Source organism: Ooceraea biroi, chromosome 12 (genome assembly GCF_003672135.1).
Source record: "Ooceraea biroi isolate clonal line C1 chromosome 12, Obir_v5.4, whole genome shotgun sequence".
Lineage (NCBI taxonomy): Eukaryota > Metazoa > Arthropoda > Insecta > Hymenoptera > Formicidae > Ooceraea > Ooceraea biroi.
In genome coordinates, this window is record NC_039517.1 from 4,075,348 (window position 1) to 4,093,674 (window position 18,327).

General features: G+C 43.2%; 2 protein-coding genes across 5 annotated transcripts in view; one reads left to right on the plus strand and one right to left on the minus strand.

Annotated features, from left to right (window-relative positions):
* LOC105285045 (CREB-regulated transcription coactivator 1) overlaps positions 1–18,327 on the plus strand; it is a 33,918-nt gene that overhangs the window by 6,392 nt on the left and 9,199 nt on the right. Inside the window, exons 3-9 of one of the 3 annotated variants that reach the window (XM_026974332.1) lie at positions 11,852–12,107; positions 13,351–13,456; positions 13,595–13,745; positions 14,824–14,922; positions 17,246–17,401; positions 17,493–17,609; positions 17,762–17,923. In XM_026974332.1, coding sequence (XP_026830133.1) covers positions 11,852–12,107; positions 13,351–13,456; positions 13,595–13,745; positions 14,824–14,922; positions 17,246–17,401; positions 17,493–17,609; positions 17,762–17,923 — 1,047 coding nt within the window. Of the gene's footprint in view, positions 1–11,851; positions 12,108–13,350; positions 13,457–13,594; positions 13,746–14,823; positions 14,923–16,468; positions 16,517–17,245; positions 17,402–17,492; positions 17,610–17,761; positions 17,924–18,327 lie in introns of all 3 variants that reach the window. The other 2 variants (XM_020033521.2, XM_026974333.1) reach the window with 2 other exon arrangements.
* On the minus strand, positions 1,034–2,617 carry LOC105285044 (general odorant-binding protein 69a). Of its 2 annotated transcripts, XM_011348964.3 has the most exons (6): positions 2,490–2,617; positions 2,208–2,292; positions 1,954–2,042; positions 1,770–1,872; positions 1,621–1,685; positions 1,034–1,444 (listed from the first exon to the last, which is right to left on the minus strand). In XM_011348964.3, exons 1-6 carry the CDS (start codon positions 2,550–2,552, stop codon positions 1,427–1,429), a joined length of 423 nt encoding a protein of 140 aa, XP_011347266.1. In that variant the 5' UTR covers positions 2,553–2,617; the 3' UTR covers positions 1,034–1,426. The 2 variants fall into 2 exon arrangements, with proteins under 2 accessions (XP_011347266.1, XP_026830137.1); XM_026974336.1 differs by lacking the exon at positions 1,034–1,444 and having other exon boundaries at positions 1,576–1,685.

Consider the following 18,327-nt stretch of genomic DNA (forward strand, 5'->3'; position numbering starts at 1 on the left):
GATTATCCCGCATCGCTTTGTTTCGCACCAGGTTCCAGTATTCGTCTTCTTGTCGTACAGAATCTATTTCGTATAGTATAGTGTAATTAATTTGTCGTTAATTTCAATCGTAGCAATTTTTTGTAGTCTTCTTTTTTAGTTTGCAATGTCCCTGCACAGTAATGCATTTGCATGGCACGTACGTAATAGCACGAATCAAAGATGTTCTCAATCGCACCAAGTATTGTGCATTGTGTGTAATCGGTTACTTTAAGTAGTAATTAAACCGAGATCTATGTGTGTGTACGACACATTCGGATCATAAACCCAACGGGAAGTAGTTTATTAAACTGGCATACGTTAACCCACGTAGAAAATGCTTTTATGGAAATATCATCAAGCCCAGTCAGTAATGATTCTCTCCATATACGTAATTCCAAGTATCTTCTCTCGAAGGATTTACAAAGTCACGATATTGCCACACAGTATATTCCGAAAAGTTTCAACGAATATAAATTGATCGTCATCAAACATCAAACAGGTCGGTAACTTATAATGGATTCATTAGCATAATAATTAAAATTTTCTATAGCACGTTCCGCACGGACCGTGTATCGTAAAAACATTTGCGCGAAATAATTTTATATAGCTCTGGTGTTATTTCAAAGTTGAAGGCAAAATACAGCTTATTATCTGAAGCGATAATGAAATTTTCCATAAAGTGTAAAGTTTTCTCGTAGTTATACGGATTGAGAAAATTATGCGATGTCATTTTTGTCAGGTATCCAATGAAGATGTGTAATTTGTTCTGCATGAGTGCCACACTGGCAGCTGTGCTATGAAATCACAAAATGTAGGAAAGCGCTCATGATTAAAACCCGTAATCATACATGCTGCGACGGGTAAACAAGTAATTATTTTACATCCGCGGAACTTTTGGGAGCAGATTGTTATGTAGAAGCGTAACGCATAGACTAAGTTAAAATCGTTATCGAATCGAGAAATTCTTATAATGCATATTATTGCGTAATGGTACTGGAATCAAAGGCGAATACAATCATAAAAAATTGTTTAATCAAACAATAGTCTCATAAATAGCTCGTTATTACGCATCGATACTTTACTCTCCTCCCTTCAATTCGCTATTGTGCTCGGATCTGATTCGGTTTCAATGCATATTTATAGTTTATCCAATATTTCACAGTATCTTCTATCAATTTTATTCACGTTAGACCGCATGGAATGTTCATCCGGATTACTTACTAATATTATTACACAATTGACTTTTGCTAAGTGTACATAATTTCAATCTCCTTGCTACTTCTTTGTCCCCCGTTTTCATCCACGATGATTTGCTATAGATCAAGATTTGTGTAACGTTACACGTGAGATACGTTGGAGAATGTCATCACACGTGGTAGAGTAAACTCGTCTCGTACGCGTCGAATTAAACCATGAACCACAGCTGAAACGATACATTTTACACTTATTGCTTATGAAACAAAAATTATGAGAAAAATATTAGATAGACGTTAATTTCGCCGCGCAATGCAATTTTCTGATAATAATCTCGTTAAGAGTAGCAGAACCGAAGTCGACGATTTTACCAAGCTATCGACTTGAAATAACAGCTCTACTTACTTCTGGCTTGGTAGCTTGGACGCATTTCGCTATCTTAAATACTTTTTCACATCCGTCAGCACCCTCTAGAACATCAATCGGTTAGAAAGAAATACACTTATCAAATATCAAATAATTATATGTCGAGTTCATAGATATTCACGACTTACCTTGTACGGCGCATTTGTTCAAAAGCTCGGTGGCAAGTTCCAGAAATTGTTCCGGGATAACCCCTAGCAGCATCTCCGTTTCCAGGTTACCCTCTTCATCAACCTGTGTCGAGACATCATTTCGATAAATATTGCATTTCATTCGTACAGATTAAATGAACAAACAAAAATGAGTATATTTTACCAAACTGAACGCATCGAGCATGCAATGCATGTAGCACGCTATACTGCGGTCGTCCGCGAGGTTTCCATTGTTAACTTCGTCGATAAGTGCTGCATGAAATTGAAATGCTTATTAAGTCGTGAACGCAACGGAATGATAATTTGGATAAATCTAAACGATCTTCCGTGAGACAAACAGGATTTTGGGATCGTCTCGGAAAGAACGCGTAACAGCCTAACATGATTATCGGCTACGCTGTTAATCGCAAGACTCACCCTGGGAGGTTCCATGTTCGCCCATGCACCGTTTCTTGTCACCTTGAACCATTTCCAACATCTCCGGGGGCACCCAGTCAGGTGGCTAGGCAAAATCAGAATTTATTACAGACGCATCGCGGTAGGCATCCTCGCGTATCGGACTTTAGCACTATTCGGTGCATCACGCGCGCGTGCAGCACATTACCAAAGGAATAAGGCAGATCACTGTCAATCATTGCGTTCTCCCTATCAAACGGATTCTACTCTGCATTTCTTTTGAAAGCAAGCTAAGAGGCTTACCCCCCCGGCGGACACGTAAATGGCCTGTAGCAACACTACAGCGACGATCACCGACACGCGCATTGTCGTACTTGTTCGCTCGCACCTCTCGATATGTCCACTTTTCTATGGCAAAATGTAACGTTCGCGATGTTACACGCGCTTTTTATAACGCCGCGACAACGGGATGTGGGCGTGTTTAACAGAGGGTTAATGTCACATATCCTTCGCGTACTGATTGAGGCTCTCCATCGTTAAGTCGCCGATTAATATCCTGCTAATTTTTGTCTCTTAACGGAAGCGTACGACACGGAATTACGTATGTCCGCGACCTTGGATGCATCCTGCATACCTGCAAATATATATTTGCACAACTGGAAAATCAGAGAAGTTAGGAGAGCTAGAGGAGAGGCTACCTGAAACGGACGAGAGAGAGAATAGTGACCCTTGGCAATAATTTCAATGAAATAATTTCGACTTATTAATTTATTATGTATATGAATGCTCAGTCTTCGACGTGCGTATTGAACGATACCTATCTTATACCTATCATAGAATATTTTTGCAATTGTACTTGAAGCCAAGGGCAACTCGGGGCAAGGGGAAGTTTTTATTACACGTAATTAACGGCACTCGATTGAAACGCTAACCGGAGACGGATGCTTATCTAGTTGGATGCACGACCCTATGGCATTTTCAGTAGAGACGTTATTCACTATGCGTGTATATATCAGAGTTAGTTATACATTTCAAGTGTGATTTTTCATTAACAGATCAAATTACGTGCAACGTGTATTTTAAGATACATGCATTTCACGTCTCATTTTACGTATCGTATATTTAATAATGTACACGTAAATGATAATTCTTTAAATAATGCTGTTTCTCTTTACGTAATCTTATCAACGGCTAAATAAAGTATATCCGTCGATAATGCGGAAGATATTGTACGCGAAACAATGTCGTAACCAGTAAAAAAATACAACGCGTGCAAAACGAGTATAGCATTACCACTAAATTGTAAGAATTGCCAACAATCGCGGTAATACTAGATCAGCAGATATGGTAATAACTGAAAATTGACTAGCTTTGTCGCTTTAAGTTCAAGAGAAAAAAGAAATACGAGGAAAAAACTTTTGTATTAGCAGTGACCGTATCTGCGATACGTTAATTTGATACGATCGTATCATCACTCTAATCACTTGGTATTACGGACTAAGCTTTGTGTCGCGATAGCCACAATTTGTGAATTGATGTAATTGTTTGCTCACGGAGACTGCACTCACTATGTTGCGCTACCGGAGGTAATTAACAAAGCGGATTCGTATTTCGATTTATAGTGTGTACGCGCATTTATACTAGAGCGTGTATCGCGTACCAATCTATATAACGAAGCAATTAAATCGCGCAACGAAACATTGCATTGTGACCGTGTAACGCTTCATTATCGACGCTTGCGCGTAAGTCATCGCGCGGCAAGGACAAAGGTATCATGAGACGACATTCTCGAATTTAACCGCATTCGATCAAATCGATGAACCCATCTGATTAACCCGTTGTATTTTCCCGTCACGCGCTATTTCCCACTAGCAATCATTGAAAATTAATTAGATTACGAACACAGCACGTAATCCCCGATTGATCATGTTTCGACGTGTGTCGACGATTGATGTATCGCGATTTGTCACGTCGGATGACATGTTGCTGAGGGACGCGATTTAGACGAAACCGAATTAGGGCGTTCGCGGTGGATCTTCCTTGGTGCTTCAGCTGAAGCACAGACGATGTGTCGCAGAGATTGCAAAAATAGCTCGGAACAATGTAAAGCGGTATTTCCTTGTGCCGACAGACCTTGTAAGTTCCCTGAATAAGTGATACTTTCTAAGCTGTCTTATAGTTCCGTGAGAAATTGATCGATCACGCAGGACAACGAGGAATCATTGTTTAGACTCCGAGTATCACAATGCCACGGAGAGAAAGAAAGAGAGAGAGAGAGAGAGAGAGAGAGCTCAGTGCTTATTAATACACTCCGACCTTGATACGGCGCTCGGTTCGAGGGTAACGCGAGTCCTATAGTATAGCGATATATCGCTTATACTCCCGCGCAGCTGAGTTTCCGTTGCCAGTTGGAGCGACAGATCGCCAACATGTGTTTCTGATACCTGATTATCCCAGATCCGGACCTACCAAGACAGTCGAGAGTTGGACCACCTCGTCCACTTAAACCGATCTCGGTCGGTTCTCTTTTTCTCTCTCAGTCTTCCCAATCGCACGGTTGTTGCTATCAGCGTAACGGCCAGTTGTGTATCGCCATCGAGAAAACCAAGGTCAGCTTTCAATCGCGCGACGAAACGTAACGGGCACGATCGGGGTCAAGAGACTCGTTCTCCGGGTTTTTACCCCCCGTCGTTCGATCATCCGATGCGCCCCACGGGACTCGTCGTCGCGATTGCACTCGCAGCGTCTTCCCGCTCGTCCAACTTGCTCGTGTGCACGCGAATCGATCGAATTTCCGGCGGATTTCTGCTCCTGCGCACGTGCCGTGGCGCACCTACCCTTCCGTTCATGCCATCGTGACGCCTCGTGCAAGAGGTCGACTCGCGATCAGCCAGGATCTCCGTCCACGCGATCTAATTTAACGGCAGATCCGCGAACTCTATCATGGGGCGTACATGGAACGCGCTACCGGTCGCAGAGAAATCAAATGGCACGCGGAAGCTAGCTGACCGGGAATATCAGCGTTGAAGGGATCGAAATTTATTTCGTGATGGATTCAGCAGGCACGAATTCAGCAAATCGAAATTGAATTTGCATCTTTGATGCAACTTGCCACCTTCTCTCTCCAGCGAAAAGAAACTGCATTTGTTTGCCCGGCAGGGTTCTCACTCTTTGTGAGATGCGTGAGGAAGTTCGGGTGAAAAGGTCATTTGCTCAATGATGCGAGCGATTAAGTCGCAAGCTCCAGGGGCAAAGTGGAAAACAAACAGCGGATACACGTGCTTCGGAGCGAGTGTGCGTTTGCATACGGAATATTGATTAGGTTACTCGTACAGATACTCGGAGTTTGTCAGTTTCGTTCCTTCCCAGCGTGTCGATTGTTACAGCCGTAGCTGCTGCAGTCGCAGCTGCACCCAGTTCCGATTGTCGTCGCTACAAACTCGTTCTCATCCTCGAGAGTGTTGCGCGCAAAAGACCGCGTAAATTCGCGAGGGCGTCGATTTGCTTCTCGCTCTTCTCGATCGTTCCAGGAATACGCACCAGTATTTCGCCAGCGTTTAAAAAACGGGATTTTTATATCTCGATCCAGTCGCAAAGTAGCTCGCGACACGGCGATCGATCTTTGACGATAATACCCGTCACGCGCTCAAATTCTCGGAGATTTTACACATAGCACGAAAAATTGACAATACGATTGTCTTAAAATCTTATGCGAATTTATTCTTTCTGTCTCATCTGCGATCCTTAATCCTTAATCATGGATTCAGGAAGATCGCATTGATTGATTCAATCATCTTATCTACTGTGATTCCGGAAGGCAACACGGATCCAACGGATTTGGTCGAAATGCAACCGCACGCGTGTCCTGCTTCCGTCTTATCAGCCTTGAATGACGATGGGTAGCCTTGCCGAACTAGGTCATCACCGTTGGGAGACGGTAGACGGCGACGGCGGGCGTCGCGACGACGACGACGACGACGAGGAGCACTATTCACCATGTGCGTGGGTAGCACGAAGTTGTCATCAAAAGGCAAGGGTAGGGACCTAGGTCGCTGAAGCGGAGAACTATGAACGGGCAGGAAAGGAACGCCAGGGGATCGTAAGACGGAAGCTTTTCCCACGACGATCAGTTCCCGACCTCTCTAACGTGTTCCGTGTTCCTCGCCATTCACAGGTGTTCTGTATGCGTTCTCATTCTGCGGAAGGTAGAATACAGATACCTGGATTATAATTCCCAAGTTGCCATTGAGATCTATTCTCGTTAACGAGATTTTAATTGTACGTCTTCTCGTGTCAGAATTCCAATTGATATTCCGTTTGGAAGAGAGCGAGAGAATTCGGCTTAAATTTCAGCTTAAATTTACTGTTGCATTTTTCGCGAGTTTACTCTTGACATTATCAATCCAAGTATCATCCAATATCGAACGTTCAATTATTTCATATTACGTAATATTATTTCCAATAATGCCGAAGGTCTTTAGTTTTCTCGTTGAGAAGATTCTCGCACGACGTGATTCGCGCGAGGGACTGCCTCGCTCCATAATTTCTCATCCCATTGCACCGTTAGCGATCCGACATCGGACGGTCGACTTGCATAAGAGGTCAAATGAAGATAAAATTACAACCTGGAAAGTGTCATCGGCGTTCGATCGACCACGGTGTCCTTGAATATCATCTGTGAAAGTCGAAGGACATAAACCAGTTGAATATTTAACAGCGGTATCACGGACTTAAATCCAAATCTTAATTTGGATTTAAGGTTCATTCAAGTCGGCCAAGAACTCGGCTACGACGTAGAATTCTGCTTAGCTTCGCGATATATATCTACCGTTCTTGGACTATACGGATACTTATTTTCGTACAAAATTAATGCTTCCTACTAGCGTTCATTTTTCAATGGCAATAATTGTACCGTAAATCTACTCGATTCTGTAGACCCAAGTTTTCCCCTCGCGTTTTGCTTTTTCTCTTCGTTCGGGTGTGAACCACGCGTATTGATGCATGCACGACCTTCGAAAATGGTTCTGTTCCCGCAATTTTAAAGAGATTCCTTAGAAGGGAACAAAGTATTGCTTGAAATAAATGTGAACGTGAAACATCGTGAAAACGAGCATATCATTTCACAAACATTGGTAAAAGAAAGTCGTTGTAATAAAACGAATAAGGGATATAAACGACTAATGGAAAGTCATGAGGTTTTGCGTTGCAAGTTTGTTTCCCCGCGGGTGAAAGGTCCGAGATCAGGGAATTTACGTGCGAAGGAAGCTCGACTTGTCTCAGGTTTAAGTCTTCCGTAAAGAACGTTTTTCTAATCCTCGATTTCGTTATTCAGTCGGTGGAGACTCACGTCGCAACTTGAGATCGCATGTAACCCACGTTTCCTGTTCGAGAGCGACTACGTTGTCGATTGCGCGGGCATAGCACGCTGTATTCCGCGCTGCTGCGATGAATAGCGATACACGGCAAGCTGCCGTATTTGTCGTCTATACTTCGGCGGGCCCGTCCTCCGATAATCTCGTTCTTGAATATGGATGGCGGAGTAATTACATTCTGGCCTCCTCGGTGGCGGAACACGAGAGGAAATCGACTGGCGGCAGTACGGCGCACATCGATCGCGGACACGTATTCCGGCGTGCCTCGCGTCTGCCGCACACGTTATACACTCCCGCGAGAACTAATATCGGTCTCGCATTGAGATGCAGACGAGAAGAAGCCGACTCGGTGTCGCGTGCATCCGCGGCACTCGTCTCGATCGTCGGCACGCGCCACGTGCCGACAAGTATCGCCGTCGCTCTCCAATCCGTTGAAACTTTTATCGAGGCGGAGATACGCGGAGGAGACGCATGAAAATCACTTGGCACTTGAAGCGATAAACGGATCCAGCTACTCGCATTGTTTTCAGTCCGCTTCTCAAGCGAGGACGATACGATTCCAAAGTCGGATGACTCTCGGTCGAGTGAAAGGGCTATGGGCGTAGACCGACATCTGCTGCACGGAGGCGGTTGATTTTCCTCGTTAACCCGAGTAGATATGGAGAATTTGCGGAGACACGGACATGCCTCTCGTTAATGTCGATGCTAATTGAAGGTACGTTTCTTCAACGAGCGCGGCTTGGTCGATGCGCCGCGTCGCGCCGTCTCGTGCGACGCCCACGGCCCTGACATTGGGGAAACTTGTGAATGGAGAACGTCGACCCGCGTCAAGTCACCAGTTCGTTTCCACATTTTCGATATAATTACATTACGGTTCTTTTCTGAGGGGAGTTTCCCGGTACCTGATATGCTCGGAAAAGAAATACGGGCAAGAACGTCTCTCGTTCCCGACCGATGGAAATTCACCGATAACTTTTCTATTTTTCTTTTTTCTTTTTTTTATGAGGGAAGGAAATCTTGGTGCACTTCCTCTTTCTAGAAATCACCGCCCTTTTTTCTTTTCTTTTGCTATTACTCCTATTAAAAGTAGCTCCACCTTGATGACATAGTAGCTTCCACTTATCGATCCTTGTCGTGCGATCGTCCTCGTCATAAATCATACCAGTTAATAGCATTTGTGGCTGCTTATAACATCGTTATTTATATTTCTGGATACGTTTTCTCCCAACAAAGGTTTTATATAAAGCCCGGCATAATCGGAGCCAAGTGGCTACCATGATGCGCGGCAGAATATGTTAACATCTACGTTATCATAGGCGCGAACACGATGAGCTGCGCGTGCAATGTGCGCCGTTCGTGTGTACGATGTAAAAAAGTCGCGATCGAGCTATTCTTGCATCGTCACTACGCCAGACGCTGCCGATATACGTATTCTGTATATTACATTATGCAAACATAGTGAGCGTAACGTAGCGATACCGGTTCGATTATTATAATAAAAGTCATGTCGTGCTGCCTAGGTCTAGACTGGGCTGTCTCGAAATACGCTTCGATAAAACCTATCGGGAGTTACCACGCTTGTTCGCGCGCGTGGTTAAGCTGTTACATCATCAGCGATTCCAACTACGTGGAACTGTTGCGTCGCATGCAAATGTTGCTACATCGTGCTTTGGGAAATAAAAGCCGATGATTTTCCACAGTCACGTCATTGTACGTCGCCAGATTGTTTTGCGAGATACGGGCACGGATCAAGAAATTAACAGATTAGCGTGATTGTGACAAGAAAGTGTTGAGGTCAATTCTGATGAGCGTGTCCCTTTCCAGGCATCCGCTTTTAAATATGATATCAAACGTCCCACGATACTGATGCTGTGATTAACGAGCGGATGACACGCGCTCTCGTCAAGCGTCGTCTACGAACGCTCATAATCGTGGGAGAGACGTTCTGTGTTTATCACATAATTCAACAGATATTAGGTAATAGCCGTGCGACCCACGTTCATCCAACACATGCTGACTAACACGGCAACCAGAGATTTCTTTATTGGGTTCGCGGCAGGAAGCTCAAAGTCCCACGAAATCTTTTTACTCCCGTCAGTCTGGCACTCGTGTTTTTTTTTATCTCGCCTTAAAAAGGAAGCCACTCTCAGGGAAACTTAGGGAAACTCGCGGAATCTAATTTTATTCAAGTACACCGTTACGTTCTAAATCGTTTCAATCATCAATCCTGTATAGCTGTACGCGCTATAAAGCTATAAGACAAACGCGAATATATGAAGATAAACTTGAAATGAAATGATGGTTTAAATTTCTTTAAAAGGGAGACGCTTCAAATCCCGTGGATACGATATCACGGATCATTTTTGTATTCAAACTTTCGTGGAAAGAAGACGCACAGCCGTGCTATCCGATCGAGTTAGCGATGTCCAATTTGCAGAGTGTCTTCTTTTCTTGAGATATAAAGCAGCGAGATATTGTTGCTTCTCGGAAAGTATTCTTTATTGCATACTTGCTTGCATCTCGGATCGTTGTACGAGAAACGGCGTAAACGAAGGCAGCAACTGCAGCTTACGACTATCTGCTTACAACTTGGTGATCGAGTGGTAACCAATCCGAGAAAAATAGCTGTCAGGGGAAAGTAGCAGTGTAATCGGCGGATTACATGTAATTCCATAACGACGAGATATCCCCGTAGTACCGATAAGCTTTATAACAGAGACGAATTTTCTTCGTACATGGGAATACATTTTTTCTCGAGTGGATTTCGAGTAGAGTTTTCCTGAATGTCCGGAGCAGATGAATATCTGCATTAAATTTCATAAAATATTTTAATCGCCGTTCATAATGCCAATGATGACAACGCGAATCGTAAAGCAGATGAGACATTTTACGAGGCGGGAAAATTCTTCGCCATCGGTTGAATGGCGCCGGTAGTTGGAGGGTTCGGAAAACGGGTTTTGCCACCGTAGCTTGGAGATAGAAGTGAATGATTTCCCTTCGACTCGACCCCGACTCCTTTTCCTTCCATGTATAAGGCATGCGAATCTGTCTTCGTGCCCTGTAAGCGCACTGTAATTCGGAACAATGAAATTCTCCGAAATTCTATTTTATCGGCACGATTGCTCGCGGTGCTCGTTAATTATCAATGTTCGATCTTGATTCTCCAAGTTACAGTACACTCGCGCTTCTTTTTAGCTCGCTGTAACTCGATTTGGCTCGAGTCACCGTATCACAGATCTCGCAAATGCTCTCTTTTACGAGCAATGGTGAAACTATGTTTTGACGCACACTCTGAAATCTCTCACAAGATATATAAAGATATCTTGTATGTTAACCTGATCTCCGTTAATCAGAACCTAATATACAAGGTGTTTCCTAGGTAAGTAGACAAACTTAAGGAGGATATTCCTTGGCTTATTTTAAGAAGAAAAGGTCATATAAACATATGTCCTAAACTGCTTTGTTTTCCAAAAAAAGTACATCACTGTTTTCGTTCACTTTTCGGATAGCGTGCTTTTGCAGTACGAGTCAACAGCGGTGGGGATGGAGTGGGGATGGTCAATTTTTGAACAGGAAGTTTGCCAATCGATGGATCGGTCGAGGTACTCAAAGACCAAACCATTTATGGCCTGCAAGATCCCCAGACTTAAATCCAGTAGATTTTTTTCTATGGGGACAGCTTAAATCTTTAGTTTACGCTACACCTATTCAAAATGAAGAAGATCTCAGAAATCGCATAATAGATGGATGTGAAAGAATACGTAACACTCCAGGTATTTTTGAGCGTGTACGTCAATCAATGGAAAGGAGAGTTGAGGCGTGTATCATGGCTGCAGGTGGACATTTTCAGCAGTTACTGTGATGTTATTATTTTTCTTTTTAGTTACTATTTTCTTTTTCGTTGTAATTTTTCTTTTTGGTTACTATTGTTTTTCATTTGTTTCATTTGCAATAATACAAACTGTTCTATAATAAACGAAAAGTGAACGAAAACAGTGATGTACTTTTTTTTGGAAAACAAAGCAGTTTAGGACATATGTTTATATGACCTTTTCTTCTTAAAATAAGCCAAGGAATATCCTCCTTAAGTTTTTCTACTTACTTAGGAAACACCCTGTATAGAAACCAGTTCCGCAAATGTGCCACGATGAATCAGCGCAATAAAAAGGCGCAACACCGCGTGCGTTTCGCTTGTTACCGCACCGTCACCGTAAATTTGTGCTGCGATTTACACACGTCATAGTGCTAATTGAAATTCTTAAAGAGGTTTCCCTCGTGTGCTTATTTCTGCAGACGGCGCTCAGCAATTTGGAGGAGATGCAGCACAACTCCATGGTGTATCGCAGCGACAACAGGAGCCGAAGCATAGGGGTGGGACCGATGCGGTCGCGCCCCATGGAAAAGAGACACGACACATCACCGTACAGCGGGGTGCCTTACCTGTCGCCACCACCACCAGACACTTGGCGAAGAACGAACTCGGACTCGGCTTTGCACCAAAGCGCCAACGAGGCTTGCCAATCGACCTCCGCCATACCTCATCGACGAGGTAGCGACGCATGTCGGTTTTTCTTTTTCTCTTTATTTCTAATATACGAAACTCGCTTAGATTGCACGTATCGTACGCCGTACGTCTCTGACCCGCGCTTTCTCGAGAAATTACGAAAACGCCGTCGTTGGCGAGATAGCTCGCGGGATCTTGCGTAATATGGTGTTTCATCGAAACGCTCGCCGCGTACGTTCTTATCTATGATAAATTAATGTCGTAAATCGAAGTTGCGATATATCTGTACTCTGCCTCTGTCCAAATACTTGTTTGTATTCACGAATAAAAATACGAGCATTCGTTTTATTGTAATTTGTGCGTGTCGTATTCAAGAAAAATATCCAACGTATCTTATCTTTCTATCAAGCGTATCGTGTTTCTTCAAACATGGTTCTCTTGGTGGCCGTAACTCTCCGTGAGGGCGATTAATCAGAGGCACCCTGCGTGAAATTCATCGTTTTACACACAAACGCCGTTTCATCAACCGTTAATATTTAATAATCTTACCAAACTGGCAAAGCGGTTTCAACTTGCGGTATGCTTTATTTTGCGTGAACGCGAAATTGCGTTTCGCCTCAGTTTTAGGACTCGAGCGTGATCAAATATTCGCGCAACAGAGTAAATAATATAGTTTTTCTGTATCGCACGTATGGCTGTATGAACTTATCCTGCGTAAACTGCCACGATTTTAACAAAACTTCTCTGCTGCGAGTTTCGACGCGCTTTCACGAATAACTCGGCTCGGAAATTCCGTCATTATCATATCGTCTTGTTACCTCGTTAATCGCAATACTCTGCTTCGTTCTCTTAAGCGAGGAATTAATATCGTCGTACCGCGCACGTAAATGCATGAATTACATATTATTCACATGTATCTCACGATACATTTTTGATAAAAGCTACAAGTTATCCTCAGATCGCGTCAGATGCTGATCACGAAAGTCTAGAAAGTGATGTCGCACTGACAACGAGATATACGAAACGTTATACGGTAGTAACGTTAGTAAGCGGTATTACGTTGCGCCAGAGAAATCGGATAGCTTAAGTTTAAAAAACACATGCATTCTGCACGATCGTAACAGGGGCTGCCGTACGCGAAAATGATTATTTTGTACATGATACCATGGTAAATTAGCTCTGAATGAACGGAACGAAATGAAATGCATCAGCCACAAACAGAACGGCGCATTTACATCTAATAGTGCAAATGCGAAACTTCATAAATTGCATGTTCTGTAATTAACAGATCAACACGCTATGACCGGAAGCGGTAGCGACAACAGGGATTCTCATCACAGCTTCATCGAACGACCAAGATCCTCGTGCGAAATGCCTAGAGTGCCTGGGATCAAGTACGTATCGCGTTAAGTGTTCAAACAGTTACGAAAAAGTCCATAAAATTTCACCCTTTTCGATTGACTCGACAATCAGTCTCTCGAGTCTCCGCGGTAATTTATTATAACAGTTGCGTGAAATTTTCTCTGTTACAGCATATACCCAAGCTCGCAACCACCAGGGCAGCAAATACCGATAGGCAACAATACAGGATCGTTACCCGACCTGAGCAACGTGCACTTTCCTTCACCCCTTCACACTCCCCTGGATCAAGAGGATCATTCGAGTAGTACGCCGTTCAGCAACGTAAGTCATTCGCCAATCACACATAAGCCGACTACAATTATGTTTTCTCTTTTTCTTTCTTGTCGATTTTACACGCACTTCTCTCGCGAGGCTGCACGTTTCAAAACGCGTCTCCATCGCTTTTACAGCGACGTGTCTTTCTCTCATTTTTTCCAGCTGTCTTCAATGTTTGCGGAAAATATCTCTGTAATATGTCATTCAAAATGACAATTTATTAAAAATAGTCCATGTTTACAATATCGTCTAGATATTTTTCTCGCACACGTTGGCTCGTATTAACAAATACATTTCTTGCAGCAATTTTACACGTATGAAATATGAAACTTGAAATATGATTTCAATTATTGCTCACGAATCGTGTACATAGGTGCGATAGATAAGCAACAGTACTCATTGCTATTCAACGGGTAATTTAATCCATCCGGTCTATATACGGTAAAACCGCGATGTTTTATAAATTAGCCGTCGAGCGTCAATTAGAATTTTCAATGTCCTTTGTTCTGTCGAATGAAAGAACTTAAAAATTTACAACTGCAGTGGCCCAGACATTTCTCCAGCATATTCTTTAACGAACCGTGCATTTTTGCAAACCTTGGATGCTGAAACACCGCACAATGGCTTACGATGAAATACATTATAATTGTTCGGTATCCGTGGTTGGAGGATGATGAGTTTGCTGCATTGCTAATATAAATATCATTTACGGGGAAAAATATATTTCTTGTTCCTAAAAAACAGCTTTCGTCGATATCGATATTAAACAATTTGTTTTTGTATCGTACGCAGTGAAATCGGCTAACTAGCTCAACGTTTTACAATTGATGGCGTCGACGAAAGAATATCCGATTAAAGAAGTTAAAAGGCAGATGTCGATATCGAAATTGTTCGTTCGCATCGCGTTCTCCCCGTCATTCTCTTTTTTCGACGATCGTTCACCTCATATCCTTTTTTTATTCTTCCGCTTCGAAATGCGAGCGAAATCGTCGAGTCACTGTACGGACACGATGTAGACGAGTAGAATTTACCACCGAAAACGGGAATCTCTTTTTGAAATGGTCAAACCGCTGGTGTATTCCAGAGTCCTCAAACGAGCAGTCCCACAAACCTGTCGCCGACCAGCTTGGCACAAGCTGGTAGGCTCTCCTTTTCACAGGATCACAATCCGTCAAGCGTCCAAGTAAATATCCTCGCGGCCCCGTATTACTGTAGATTGTGCCTACTGTAATTGTAGCGCAGCGGATTTTTAATTACGAGCGACACGAATCTAATGTACCTTTCCTTTTCTCACTTTGTTTTTAGAATTGTCTTGTGCCTCGAAAAGACTCAATGTGCAGGCAGGTCTTTTCTTAGACGTGTCGCATATATTTTGTAACTGACGATAGTCCTCGTAGACCTCGATTAAAAATCGCTGCCGCGGAATGTTGCAAAGCATGCGAGATATCCGAAAAATGACTCGAATCGATCTGAGAACTAGCTTAATAGTTCTCGTTGAAAACCGGTTTCATGTACGCATAAACCTCGAGGACATGCCTTGGCTAACGTAGAGCTCGTTTCGCGCAATGATATCGGTATTACTCGGATATTTCGTATCCGTTTTAGTCGCGGATCACGGAATCGAGGAGAGCGCGTGTTCACGCGGTTCTGAATACGTGAAACTAGAATAATTGGGAAACGCATCGCAAATCAATTTACGAAAGAGACACGTGCAGTTTGAAGAAATTACCAGTAATTTACCTCGGTTCCGTCAAATGACTTGTTGGCTGGAGAATGCGACTTAGGATGCAATGGTTGCATGAGAAGAACACTCTCTGTGCTTTTCTGTGCTTTGTTAAATGTTAGTCCGTCTCGATTAGAGTAGATGCCAGAAGATATCAAAATATTGCACTGCTGCTTTCGTAAAGAAGGTGCAAGCAAAATTCTTTATTTAATGAGGAATTAACTATGTACAGATACGGTAAAGAAAGAGAACTTGCAGAGAGATATATTATTTCTCGCCAGAAGCACTGTCTTTAGTAAATCATACGTTGCGTAAATATGCAAAAAAGCTCAAGTAGCGATTATCGCATGTAATTGAATCGCTTTCACGCTGATACAGTATCGTTCGAAAAGGCCTTTATCCAAAGAGAGATCTAAATGTTTCGCGACACGGCAAATCTCGGCATGCCATCACGCTGTTTGGACACACAAATGTAATTGTGGTTCAATAACGACTTTGATTTTCTTTCAGTAATCTAACGCAGTAATCTGACTTGATAAAAACACGACAAGAATATAATGCCGCGGTTTATGCAGTCCTCAAGTTCAAAATGAAACTTTCGGAGCACGCCATGAAAAGTACTTGTGACCTAAATGCGCCCTGACATTATTAACAAGATCTAATAACATTTATCGAGTTTACGCTCGATAATTTTGATGATTAAATCATACTGCAAAAAAAAAAAAAAACGGAGCGATGTAAATCGCGCGAGATACTCGCGAGGAAAGCGTGCATCGGGGCGATATATTTTTGACGGGAAATCTAGCGATTTCAGTGCAGTTTTTTTCCGTTCGTTCCCGTTTGTTAATATCAGGACGTGCATTTACGTGACAGTCGAGAAGCTCGGGACGGCAACGAAATATCGCGCGCGTTTACCGCTGTCACTCTGTGTGTTTCTCTCTTAATTTTCCATTTATTTTTTATTTTGCCTTTGTTGTAGTGGTTGTTTGTGTTTGTTATTTTGCAGAACCATTTATCAGTGCCTGTTAACTCTAGGTTTCTTCACACATGTAAGGTTAGTAGTCACACCAGTTTCTCGCTCTCACGACGTATGTAATAGCCATATATACATATACGCTTGTGTTGCTGCCTCTCTTAGTCGCGCGACGGCTGTTAACGCCGTGGCATTTTTACTGTTTTGCCTGTTGTAGCACCGAGCTCGCAGATAAACACGAAATACAATCAATAGTGAAACGCGTGTATGCGAACGCATCGCGTATGTTATTGGTTCGCCGCAGCGTAACGTCGGACTCGAAAACGGGAAACGCGTACAAAATCATATCACCTGCCGCAGAAGGAAAAAAAAAACCCATTGCATAACGATAATTTGAAGATAATTTTAGCGTACGTGAATCATTTATATTTACGTCGTAGCAAATTGCGTTTTGCGAAGCTGCGTATCTATTCCTTTCTTCCTCTTTTCTTTATTTTGCGAGATGGATTCTTCGATGCATATATCTAGGCAGAACTTTCGGACATTGGAGAGAGACGCTGCGAATTCGAGCAATCGAGTCATCGTCGTCGTCGCGGCGAACCGCTTCCGCAAGTCCGATGCTGTAATCAACAGTGTAGAGATCGATTACGCGAGCCTGCTGCGACTGTGTAGCGTCCATATAGTCCATCGAGTCTAGTTACGCGAAAGCGCGAAAAAAAGCGAGAGAGAGTGAGAGAGAGAGAGAGAGAGAGAGAAATGAAAGAAGCGAGACAGAACGACGATCGATCGTTAATAGCGATGGGTATGAAGCAGGGTGTGGCACTGGAAAACAGCACAAGTACTTCGCAACAGGATCTTCAGAGTTACCCGCAGCAATCGGCGCCGCTGGCACCGACGTCTCACAGTCCCACTGCTGGCCACTACCTCTATCAGCAACCGCACAGTCCTGTGCCACCGCAAAGTCCAGTTAGTATCGTTGGCAGAAAATGAACGTTTTCTGTAATATTAGGTTGTAATCTTTACGTATTGTACATTGCCATTTCTGCTCAACGTTCAGAAAACGTCACAGCCACAGCAACAGCAACATCAGCAGCTCAATTCGTTGGGATCGTACAGGTCCACGCAGTCGGTGAACAGACCGTCGCCGCAATCATCACCTAGTCTAACGGTTCAAGTGAGATCATTTCTTTTGCTTCACGTGCTTATAAAGTATTGGGAAAAACCGTAATAACTTGACTGACTTGCGAAAATACAGTTTTATCCTGAACATAAATTTCAAGCTGTTACGACTCGCAGATTTAAGAGCAACGCGTCTTCCTGTTTCAGGGAAGTCCTCTGAGTTACAGCAATAATCCATCGGCGCCGCCTAGTCCTACCGGACATCCGGGTCCACCCAGCTTGACGTCCGATGCTATCGATCAGAATACTTATTTCATCAATCAGGCGCAAGCGGCGGCACTCCAACAGGATTTTGAACAATTCACGATGGTACGTGAGTCATCCATTGTTAAGCATGACTGAAAAGGAAGTGATTTGCGCGTTTGAATTTCGTGGAAAGTGTTACGGGCAAACATCCCAAGAACGAAGCTCTAAAATATTTACCAACATCTCCGCCAATTAAGGCAGACTAGTGACAGCCAATGGATGCGTCCGAGACCATTTTAAAATTTCAAGACGAGACGAGTATACGTGAAATATCAATCGGCCGCACGACCATCCGCTCGGAACGAAAGATTCATTCTTCTCCAAACTGTCAGAAGGATGTTTGTCCCGTCATCCTTCCGATTCTTATTAACGCACTCTTATCGTTCTTATCTTTGTCATCGGAACTCTTTATAACTTTCGTCTACGTCAACCCCTTCGGAAGAAGTAAACGTCATTTCCTACTGCGA

What these genes read in the sequence shown, in the direction of transcription:
- LOC105285044 (XM_026974336.1), bottom strand. Translation starts at nt 2,552, where the DNA reads ATGCGCGTGTCGGTGATCGTCGCTGTAGTGTTGCTACAGGCCATTTAC. An exon ending in TTTACGTGTCCGCCGGGGGG is followed by an intron (nt 2,293 to 2,489) that starts GTAAGCCTCTTA and finishes GATTTTGCCTAG; the next exon opens with CCACCTGACTGGGTGCCCCC. An exon ending in GAACAAATGCGCCGTACAAG is followed by an intron (nt 1,686 to 1,769) that starts GTAAGTCGTGAA and finishes TTGATGTTCTAG; the next exon opens with AGGGTGCTGACGGATGTGAA.